This window comes from Dendrobium catenatum, unplaced genomic scaffold (assembly GCF_001605985.2).
Source record: "Dendrobium catenatum unplaced genomic scaffold, ASM160598v2 fragScaff_scaffold_29, whole genome shotgun sequence".
Lineage (NCBI taxonomy): Eukaryota > Viridiplantae > Streptophyta > Magnoliopsida > Asparagales > Orchidaceae > Dendrobium > Dendrobium catenatum.
The window spans coordinates 329,084-341,326 of NW_021318491.1; the positions used below are offsets into that span (position 1 = coordinate 329,084).

General features: G+C 36.4%; 2 protein-coding genes and 1 pseudogene across 2 annotated transcripts; 2 read left to right on the forward strand and 1 right to left on the reverse strand.

Moving 5' to 3' along the window:
• Nucleotides 1-338: 338 nt before the first annotated feature.
• LOC110092421 (F-box protein At5g67140) lies at nucleotides 339-3,776 on the forward strand (the record flags this gene model as incomplete). Its single annotated transcript, XM_020816954.2, is given in 5 exon segments — nucleotides 339-499; nucleotides 599-745; nucleotides 994-1,129; nucleotides 1,507-1,605; nucleotides 3,315-3,776. Coding segments are annotated over 5 exon segments (681 nt in total). The 3' UTR covers nucleotides 3,516-3,776.
• Nucleotides 3,777-5,102: 1,326 nt separating this feature from the next.
• Nucleotides 5,103-7,932, reverse strand: LOC110092419 (annotated as a pseudogene).
• A 3,732-nt stretch (nucleotides 7,933-11,664) lies between these two features.
• Nucleotides 11,665-12,243, forward strand: LOC110092439. The gene has a single exon (XM_020816997.1). It carries the CDS (start codon nucleotides 11,665-11,667, stop codon nucleotides 12,241-12,243), a length of 579 nt encoding a protein of 192 aa, XP_020672656.1.

Here is a 12,243-nt window from a genome sequence, read left to right on the forward strand (position 1 = left end):
TGCATGGCAGATAAATCTCTCTCTTTCTCTCTGAAATATACGTACAGGAATGCATACGGATGTTTAAAAATTTATACTTGTTGGCATAATTAGTATGTATTTACAGAAATAATTTCTTAATGCTTCTGCTGACCCTTAAATGTAAATTTCCTCGTTTGGAACGGCGGACTCGCCAAGAAATTTATTTTCTTTCCTTTTTCTCTGTATTCTTGTGTGTAAATTTGCTCGTTTGGAACGGCAGACTGGCCAAGATTTTTTTTCTTTCCTTTTTCTCTGTATTCTTCTCTGTAAATTTTCTCGTTTGGAACGGCGGATTGGCCAAGAGTTTTTTTTTTTTTCCTTTTCTCTCTATATTCCAACTGTACGCTTTGAGAAAGAGTGGGAGGAGACAGAGGATCGAAATGATCAGCGTTGAGATGGAGGCGGAGATCGAGCGGCTTCCGGTGGACCTCCTCGCCCACATCTTCTCCCTGATCTCATCCTTCAGAGATTTAGCCAAGTGAGTATCAGGGAGGAGTTTTCCTCTTAAAAAAAAAAATCCCTCTTTATTTGTTTGAGTTTAAGCGAATTTCTGTCGAGGTTTGGGTTTGATTTGCAGAGCGAGCGGGGTTTGCCGGAAATGGAAGTCGGGGGTAGAGCAGTCGTTTGCAAGGAAGGAGAGGCTGAGTTTCGCCGGTTGGAAGGTGGACGACAGCTCCGCCACGCGGCTCGTCCAAGCTTCATATAACCTCAAGGAGCTCGACATGTACTTCTTCTTTTCTTTTATTCTCAAAGTCTATTATGCTCACTCTTCTCTGGTGGCCTTTTACCTAAAGAATCCTGACTCCTTTAGCGCGTTCCATGCCTTTGATGTGTTTGTGGTTTTGCCTATTCACATTAGAAGCAATACATTTTGCGAAAATGGAAGTTTGCTTTGTGAAGTTTTATTACGGTTAGAATTAATTTGGTAACTTCTGATATCCCATTATTTCTTCTCGTATTTGTGTTTTGTAGCTCTCGGAGTTGCTGGGGTTGTCAGATAACCGATGAAGGGCTGTATATGATATCTTCTGCCAAGTGTGTCAACAATTTGATGTCTATTTCTGTATGGGGCATGGCCGGAATCACTGATAATGGTGTAATTCAATTGGTATAAGCTTTTATGGTTCTTCATATATTTGTTTTGGTAGATTTATATAACTCTATAGCTCAATGTTGTGGGTTGACTCTTGCGAGGTGAAGTAAATAATAATAGCTTCTGCAATGTAATTCCTTCCTAAACCCTACAATCATGGGGCCTTCATGCACTACCTCTGCGTTTTGTTGTTCTATTTGTAGTTTTTCTATGTTATAATGTCAAGCAAGCAGAGAGTGAAATTATAGATGATATTTCTTAATTTTGATCATTATGGTTTCTTTGAGTAGGCTATCTTAATCTATGGAATTGTGAAGACTACTATTACATCTATGTATTGTCATCATTTGAACCTTAAATGTAAGCATAGTCATTGTTTGGGTTCATTACAGGTCTCAAAGGCTGCATCATTGCAGCATCTGAACATTGGAGGCACATTTATAACGGATGAATCATTATTTGCAATTGCCAATAGCTGCCCTCACTTGAAGGTAATTGAATTCCTTAACTTTTACTATTATTTTTGTTGCCATACATGCTCGTGAATGATTTTTTTACTGTAAACTATATTCTACAATTATTTTTAAGACTAGTAATTAAGATTGAGCTAACTCTAACTCCTTTATTTTTTCTTAAATGCGTTTTAGTGAGACTAGGTTAATTGAAAATTTCTTGGAGTAGTGAGAAAATTATATACCCATCAATCTTTTTGTGTACTTTGTTAATAAAGAAAGTAATGTAGTTTCAAACTAGTATTAATCACTGTTGAATATTGGTCTCTTGAGGCTTAATTAGTATTTGAGATTAAAGGCAACAATAGATACACTAGTTACAGTTTTGCTGTTATTTAATGAAATTTATTACTAATTACGCCCAAATTATGATTGGATCAAATAAATTGAAGAATAGTTGCATGTCAATTAGCAATATTGAAATATTTTGTAGCTATTTAGGACAGTTATGAACTTATGATATTATGGTTGCATTGGTGTATGCGAAAGACCCAAATTATCATGGAACAATTAAACAAAAAAACAAGATATCATTTCTTGATAGATATGATTGCACAATGAGAAGTGATGTTTAAGTACATTTCTATGTGGCATATGGTGGATGATTTGTTTGCTAAAACTTCAGCAAAAAGATTATGTTTTGCATAATTATGAAGTTTCTAGGTTTAACAAGAATGTAAGACTGTCTTAAACATGGATAAGTCACATAGAATCACATCATTAATGAATAAGTTATTTGTGATTGAATGTTTTATATATAGATATCACATAATTGATAAGAGTTTTAATCATGATTTGCAAATTATATTATATAGCATGCCTTCTCAGTGGACTTAACTAATTCATATTGCCGCATGTACCAGAGTTAAGAGAACAAAGATTCGAATTATGTTGCTCTTTAAGGTACATTCCTATAAGTTTAACAGTGCTAAATAATGCCCTGTTTTTTTTTTTTCATTCCGAGAGGAGAAAAATAATGGAAAAGTTCAAAGCGTGGGGCATGTTCTACTCATGCTAATATTCACATGTAGGTTTTCATGCTTATAGTCTCTATATGATCAACGTAAAAAATAATAACTCATAAGCCCAGTATTAGGCAGCACATGGATGTTTAACTCTCATTCAATCTCAGTGTTTGGTCTACATATCAACTAATACATAAAAATCCGTTGCTTAAATGTTGCAATCATGCTGCAATGCAAAGTATTGGCACTTAATTTAGAATGAGGAACTTTAAAACTGGTATTTAAATATAGAAGCACTCTTTTCAACTTGGTAAGGTGATCAATTGATCAGGCCTTATGTCCTTCATTTTTTCTGTTTATAATTTTTTGTTTAAGTTAAGATGTTGTTTCAGCTTATCATTTGTAGCCAGTTAACTTATGACATCCTATTCAAAATGTCAAACTGCTAGGACTTGCATATTTGCTAAATTGTGGCAATTTACTAATTGTGTGGACCAGAGAAGCAATTACTGCTTCATATTTGTTCAAAATCATCATAAAAATGGTCTCAATACGTGAGAAACATGCAATGCTTGCTAAAGATTTGAGTGTGGTTAGGTGCTATTTTGACAGACCTTTTTATTTTTTTCTGCAAGTGATTCCTTTTCAACCAGTTATATTTATCAAACTCCTCTTCAAGAACCAACTGACTACTTGTTGGTGTTGTTAATTTGAACTTTGTAGTCAATTGTACTATGGAGTTGCCGCCATGTTACCGAGAACGGCCTCTTTGCACTCGTATACAAATGCCGCAAGCTTAAGTCAATCAATGTGTGGGGCATGAGGGTGCCAGTGGACTGCTTCATCAGCCTCCTTTCCATTAGTCCTGCTCTGCAGATAAAGCCTTTATACCGGCCTGCTGCTACTGCACTTCCAGTAACCTAAGCTTCTCTAAGCATTCATATGATATGCATATTGTATTGTCAATGTTAGTTTGAATGATGAAATGTTCATTGATCTGTAATTGGACTCACTTCTTACTGTCCACTCCCTTCCATCTCCTTCTTTGAAAGTTGCTTCTTTGATTCATTCGGATATTTTATGTTTGTGTATAAATATGTTCTTATTGATCGGCTGTTCTATGTTTGTATATAAATGTTTTGTAAGTAAATATTCTTATTTATTGGAGTTATTATTTAGTGTCTAGTCTATTCTTCTTTGTCCTACAGCCCAAGCTCCCAACTAATAAGCTACATCTGTATTCTCAAAAAACGGCTTACTTTTGTCACTTATCTGCACTCTACAATTGAAAGCTAAATATGAACTTGAACTAGGTATGATTTTATGCATCCCAAAGTGAATTCCTTAGGATTTTTAATTTTTGAGGAAGGTTTTTTTTGCTAATTCCGGAAAAATCAAAAGAATTTTAGATTGGCCAAATGAAGATTTTCATTATTTGACAAGAGTTCTAGCACAATTATTACACAAGTAATCTATCTGCTTAAATAAGCCTCTCTCACTTGGCTGTACTCTACACAAAAGACCTTTGTTACAAGGAACTGATAACTAATGCGCTAGTTTTGCTCATGTCAATTCTCCAAAATTTGATAAGCATCTGAAGTATGGACTTCAGAAAAAAGAAAAATTATCATAACCAAAACCACAAAGGTTTATTCATTGATCGAAGCAATCAGGCACTAGATACACAATCTTTTATCAGGCCCGTACATTTAAATCATGAAGCATTAAAGCTCCGACAATCACAAATAATAACAATAATATCAAGTTTTTATTTCACTGTGGAGTCAACCATATGAATCATTTACCCCCTATTGTATCTTATGAAGAGTCAAATTTTCATTTAAATCGAACAAAAAAAGATAATTTATAATACTTTTTAATGAAATATTTTTAGGTCTATCTCCTAACATCAGTCAAATCTAACACAATCACTCTCCTAATTGAGTCAATGGAAGGGCAATATTTTATGTGGTCAAATCATCTATAACAACTCTTTCTAATCTTATCTACTATTGGAGCTACTCTAACATTTTTCACATATGTACTCATTTTTCCTTCTGCCTACACCTAAGCATCTTCATATCTACAAGACTACAACATTTAACTTAATTTTATGCTTATCTTTTAACGGCAACCATTCTCTGCCATAAAATATTGCAGGTCATCACCATCCTATAGGATTTTTCCTTGAATTTAAGGGATACTTTTTTTATCACACAACATGCCCAATGCATTCCTATATTATTACAATCACAAATAATAATAATAATAATAATAATAATAATAATAATAATAATAATAATAATAATAATAATAATAATAATAATAATAATAATAATAAAATGTTTGTTATGCATAATGGGTTTTTGCCCCCACGGGATTACACTGTTTTCTTTAATATAGGACATGTGTTGATAACAAGCTTGATGATCCACTTGTTGCATTCATTCATACACATATAAGAAAGAAGATGTACAATATATGAATAACCAATATAAATGAATGTATGAGTTTAATCACAAATTAAATGATATTATAGTCAAAGATATTTGCACACACACCGCTTGTTATCAATTGTTCTAATCCTGAGAAATGTGTATAACAGAATTAAACTAAGATGTAGTTTACATAATAAGAGAATTAATATAGTTGAATTGGTCATTTATTATTAAGCTTTACATAAATGAGCTACTCAACTACACAAACTAACTCAATTAATTCAATAATATCAAACCTATATCCTTGAACCTGCAGCTTGGCTGATATACTTGTTTGTTTCATGATAATCTCCACAAACTCGGACATTTTTCATGATCCTCAAAGGTAATCCATTTGAGCTGCTGATGATGCCATAAGCAATTTTCGTTCGGTAGTTACTGAACCAGCTCTCTTTGTTCTTCCCTTAAACCATGAAGAACCAAGTTAGTCCCGGTTGAATAACCCAAATCTTTTAAATCTCCCAACTTCTCTAAGTGCGAAAATAACTTCGAAGATTCAATATGTGATTTGTCTCCTGCAACAAACGAGTGAACCTTGTCCTTAAGCTGAATCCAAGAACAGCCTGGTTGTTTCTTGAACCCTTTATTTTTCATCACACACCACAACCTCGAGGACGCTTCCCACTCTCTTTTAATGGCATAAATACCAGACATAAGAACATAAGATCCAGCTTCATGTGGTTCAATTTGAACCAGTTGCTCGGAAGCCCATCTTGCTGTTTCAATATCGCCGTGAACTCGACAAGCTAATATCAATGAGTTCCAGGCAACACTATGATGTCTAAGATTGTATTTGCAAATGAAATTCTTTGCCTCATCAAGTAGACCGCATCGGCCTAAGAGGTCAACCATGCAATTCAAGTGCTCAATTGTAGGAACTATTCCATGATCCTTTTGCATCAACTTGAAATATTTATAACCTTCTACAATCAAAGCCTCATGACTACAAGCAGACAAGATACCTGTAAAGCTAATCTCATTTGGCATGATTTTCTTGTCCAGCATCATTTCGAAAACCCTGATGGCCTCTCTCCCTTCACCATGCAAGGCATAGGAAACAATCATCGACGTCCAAAAGACAACATTCCTACATTCTATGCCGTCGAAAATTTCCCTGGCATCATCCAAACTTCCACATTTAGCATACATGTCGATAATTGCAGATGCCAAGAAGACATCAAATCCATGCCCTAATTTCTCAATGCAAGCATGTATCTGCCTTCCTTGCTCAAGAATTCCTGCATCAGCACAGGCTGAAGCAATACTTGTGAGAGTATATGAATCAACTGCTACACCTTCGTATAACATCCTACAGAAGAGCACAAGAGCTTCTTCTGTTGTCCCATTCTGGACAAATCCAGCAATCAAAGTACTCCATGAAATTGTATTTGCTAGAGGTTCTATGAATGCTGGTGCAAGTTGTGAGATCTTATTTCCTTGAACTCTGTCACAAAATATGGTCAAGGAAGTTTCCATCCTACCACACTTGGAATACATATTTACTAGGGAGTTCTTAATAAATGCATCATTCTCAAATCCAAGTCTCAACAACTTGTTGTGTATCTGCTTTCCCAAATCCAGTAGAGCTAACTTAGCAGCTAACACCAGGGTTATAGATAAAGTATAATGATTAAACATAGGACCAACCTTAGCCATGAGATGGAGAAACTGTAGAGCTGCTTTGTCAGATCCATTCTGCATTTGCCCACTTATAAAAGTGTTCCAACTCGAAACATCCTGAGATGGTGATGCTCTGAATAATTCCATCGCACCATTCAGATCACCAAACTTTATATGGACGCCAATCATAACATTCCATGAAATAGTATCCCTTTCAGTCATAATCTCAAAAACCGTTCTGGCATACTGAAAGGATTCACTCTTTGCATAGAAGTCAAGAATTGAGTTTTGCAGCACAATATCCTTTTCAATTCCATTCCTAACTATCCATCCATGAATGCTTTTACCCACTTCAAGAATATTGTTCTTCTTTGCACAACACTTGAAAATAGTCGCCAAAGTAAAGCAATTAGGCAATACTCCATCTACTAGCATACGAGAAAATAGGCTCAGCCCTAATTCATTATGACCGCTACGAACACAGGCAGTAAGAAGAATCGTCCAATTGAGAGCATTTCTTTGAGACATATCATCAAACAGCTTACATGCGTTATCCAATGAACAGCATTTGGCATAGAGATTGAGAAGCGTTGTGCTAACCTGTCCATATTCAGTGAAGCCGGCCTTCATTGCTCGGGAATGAAGAGAAGATACTTCTGAAAGAACTCTTGAAGAGTTCTTAAGCAGAGAGATGAAGTCATCGAGAGGGTCTTCAACAGAGCAGCGGGGAGGCAGGATGAGATCATCCTTCTGGACTGAGATGGAGCATTGAACGTAAGACAGCGAGAACAATCTTGAAGGAAGAGGAAAGGGTAAGGGAGGATGAAAAGATCGTTTGAATTTTACATATTCGGTAGGGATGACCGGCATCCCCCTCATGACGGCGGCGTGTTACGGCTCCATAATAAAGTTAAGACTCTGATAACTTCGTCGGATTTAATGGATTTGGCCGAAGAATCGCGCGAATGCGAGAAAGATTAGTTACCTTCACAGCGAGCAAGCGAGCTCCCGTCCTTGCTTCCGATAAAAAAGTCGTGACTTCCGATCCGACAGGAAAGGAACGCCGTCGAAGGAGCCGAATAAGTGACTCGAAGTCGAACAGCAACAACGGAGCCGAAGAAGCGACTCGTGCAAAACTCTACCTCACGCGAACGCCAAGCAACGAAGTCGAACAGCATCGACGAAATACAGAAGATGAAAAGCAAACCGTTGACGCCCGCTAAGATATTTGGAAAAAAAAAAATCTAATTTAATTTAATTAATGTAATTAAAATATTAATAATTAGTACTTAATTAATATAGTGTTAAATAGAAATTATTAATTATATAATTAACAATATAAATAATAATTATATAATTAACGAATAAAAGAGTACTTAAATAATTAATGAGATAATTAACAATATAATTTATAATATATATATATCAAATATAAATAAGAACTAATCCAATTTTAATTTTGTGTTCATCATCATTAAGATATTTGATTAAATCTAAAAAACAAACAATGCCTAAATTCCCCTGAAGCTCATCTTCCAAGTAAAGCTTTAATGACACTCTTCATCTTAATAGATGCTATAAAAAAAATTGTAGAAATTACTTAACAAACTATCATATGACATCACAAAAAAAAAAATCATTAAAAAATAATGAGCCATACTAAAACCATATGGGCTATTAATACTATCATTCACAGTGCTAGGCCATTCTTTTATTTAGGAGTTAATGGTGGTTGAATTTCATATATGGCTGATGAACTTTGACTGAGCTACAAATTGATACTCAATCAATTTTCACCTACTACTAATCCAACACATACATGCAATTTAATTTTTGAGCTTGCTCAATATGACCAACATTAAGGCTCAATTCAAGTCCAATATGAGCTGATATTGGCTAAATAAGCAACTCATCAACTAATTGGCTCAAACATTTGCACCTTCAAATAGTGGTTCTGTTGGTAGAGCTTCTGCTACTTTAGACATTGTTATTGTTCTTCTTATACTATCACCCACATAAGCTTATGAGATCATCATAGGTCTAATAAGTTTTTACTGGTACCTGAAGATGCAACTGACGCCACATCTTGTATAATGTTCTAATCATTCAAAGTTTTCTCCATATTGTTTATTCCTAAGTTTCAGGCATCAGAAATCCAATACCCTTGGCGCCAATCAGAACAGCATGTGGAACTTTATTTCTATATATATATGGGTAGCAGATATCATAGAACACAAGTCATTATAAGTAATTAATTAAAAAGATTTACATTAGAATTTTAAGCATAAGGCAAATAATCAATATGCAAAACTATGAATGAAATGAAAGAAAACTTTAATACATAGCCTACTGCAAGAAAAACACATTATATATTGAAGGAACATAGGCTACAATGAAGTCCTACTACAAATCAAATTAGGAAATTTTGACACAATTGGTTTCCAAACACCAGCTGCTCATATTTAGCCAAATCCATACAAGGGCAAAAAGAGCCTATGGTACTCTGCAGATCTAAGTTCATTGAGCTTTAATGTTGCTTGTGGCTTGTGCTAATATGAAGAATTGCAGACTTTCGATATTTGAACTCTGGAATAAGGACAAATAATGCCCCATAAACCAACCTACTTTGCTATCGTATACAGTTTTGAACAATTTTAATACACCGCAATAATATCCAATCAGATACAACAACAACAACATCAAGTCTTTATCCCACTAGGTGGGGTTCGGCTACATGAATCCTTTTTCTCCTTTGTGCAATGCTAAAATTCAAATTCTCATTTAAATCTAATAAAGAGAGATCATTTATAATATTTTCTAACCAAGCCTTTTTAGGTCTACCTCTACCATTCTTAACATAAGTCAAATCCAAAACCTCAACTTTCCTAACCAGGTCATCGGAGGCCTCCGTTTAATGTGACCAAACCATCTAAGGCGACTCTCTCTAATCTTATCTTTCACTGGAGTTACTGCAACCTTATCATGTATATGCTCATTTTGTATCCTATCTCTAAGGGCGGAAGGAACTTAGTCAGGCGATTGAGGTCGAAAGACCGTAGTTGGGAGGGACTGAGATCAAAAGGACCGTAGTCAAGAGACAGAGGTTAGAAGGACAATAGTTGGCTGACAACAAAGGTCGGAAGGACCGTAATTGGACGAATGAGGTTGAAGGGACCGTAGCCGGGCTACGGTGATCGAAAGGACCGTAGTCGACGGGCGACGTGTTGACCTCCATGTCACCTGCTCAAATCCTGCCATCTACTACAGTGCCCCATCCCGCCGCCTGCTATAGTACTCATTTCCTATGTGTTCGACGCAGAATTGTCTCGCCGCTCTGCCAGATATATGCTTGAATCTAGGCCTGTCAACATTTGACACGACCCGAAAACACGACCCGAACCCGACCCGAGAAATTCGGGTTAGGGTCAACCCGAACCCGAAACGGGTCGGGTTCGGGTTCTGGTTTTTGACCCGTATGGCATTTCGGGTCGGGTTCGGGTCAACCCGGGTAACCCGAAAATGACCCGTTTGACCCGTTTTCGCATTTATTCATTTAACATTTTTAATTTTAAGATTTAAGATTTCAACTTAAATTTTAAGTGGCCATCCCGACTCCCGAGCCGTCGAGCGAGACTGCGAGCGTTCGTCTCTCTTCGAGCGAGAAAACCCTAAGCTCTTTGCGCCTCTGCGGTCGATTTCGCTGAGATCTCCTCCTCTGCGCCTCTGCGGCTCTTTCATTCTTCCGTTCTTCGTCAATCGTCATCGACTCATCGGCTCATAAGCTCGTTGGTTTGATTTTTTTGTTAACTTGCTTTCGGTTTTCTTTGAAGTTTGAAGTCAAGCAATGAGTGTTGCAAATTTTTATGATTTTTTGTTACGGAAGCATTGATTTTTTAGTTATTTGTTTCTTCGATTCTTCCTTCCATTTTGAAGTTGCTGTGGCAGTGTTGCGTTGAAATACCGATTAGGGTTTCCCTTTTACTCCTTTAGCTGTTTAGTTTTTTACGAATTTTTATCTGTAGATGCAGTTAATTAGTATATTATGAAATCATAAAGACATTAACAGATTTTTTGTTGAGAACTTGAGATTCGGTTTAGGGTTTATTGAAAAATGAAGTTCCGACTGTTTGTGCTTTCGATACCTGATTTGAATGTTTTCTGAAATCTGTTCTGAACTTTGATTAAATTCTGATTTGAATAATTCTGTGATGTAAATTTGATTCAGTTCTTCTGTCTCTGTTACTTCATTTGTTCTGAACGAATATATGTATTCTATTTGATTTCTGTTCTGTGTGAATCTCTGACCTCTGTCTGATATTCTGATTGTTGTACGATTATCTGAATTCTGTATGGCAAATGTTTTTAACGCCTTTATGCGTATTTTGATATGAGAATTTCTGGAGATTTTATTTGGCTAGTGTAGTCTTGCTGAGCTGTTAGCTCATCCTTGTTATCTGCGTGGTTTTCAGGTTCCGGGAAAGGGAATGAGGTGTTGGACTAGCCGTTTTGTGTCTGATCTGAGATTATGTATTTTTGTACTTTTGATTTTTGTACGGTCATGACTATTCTGTTCTTCTGTTCTTTTCTTTCTGTTTATTGTCATGCACTGTATTGTACATGATTATTTTGAAGAATGAGAAGAAAGAAAATGATTGATGAATTACTGTATATTAGAAGTTTATAGTAGCTCTATGTTTTCTGTATGATTATTTGAAAGAAAGTCTAAAACCAAATTCCAAAGCTAGATCCTGGATTCATCCGTCGCGACTCGACGCGATGGGATTCATTCCGGTCGGGTTGGGTCGTGACAATTAGAGTGGTATCAGAGCATAGTTTTGGAATATGGGATTGTAAGACAGAGCTATAGGACTTGATCTGTAAGTCTGTTAGGGTAGTTCCGGTTTGTTTGGATTTTTATTATTTTGTTTTGTGTGCATAGTTGTATTCTGTGTGATATGGATCTGCCAGACCCAGATATGACTGATGGGCAGAGTGCCAGTCAGGCAGCTCCTGTGAATAGTTCTGCCCCAGTGGTTGGTTCAGATACAGTTTCACAGTTTACTACGTTAGTTGCTCAGATGATGAGCGAGACGCAGAATAGAGTTTCTGCTGTTAGATCTGAAGATGTAGATAAACATCTACAAATGTTTCTGAGATTGAAGCCTCCAAGGTTTGAGGACACTGTTGAGCCCAGAGCAACTGAGGATTGGTTGAGGAGATCGGAAAAGACATTTGATGGCATGCAATGTCCTCCTGATAGAAAGGTACCGTTAGCAGTTTTTTTGTTGGATGGTGAAGCGGAGCGCTGGTGGATGGGCCAGCAGGAGGAGAAATTTCAAGGTAAACTGAACTCTCTGATTACATGGGAAGAATTTTCTGAAGTATTTAGTTCTTGGTTTGTATCCCCTTCTGCAAGACAACAAATGCATGAGACTTTTCTGAGATTGGTTGAGGGGAGCAAGACAGTTCTGCAGTACGAGGCAGAGTTTACTACTTTAGCCAGATATGCTCCACAGTTGGTGAGTACTGATTGA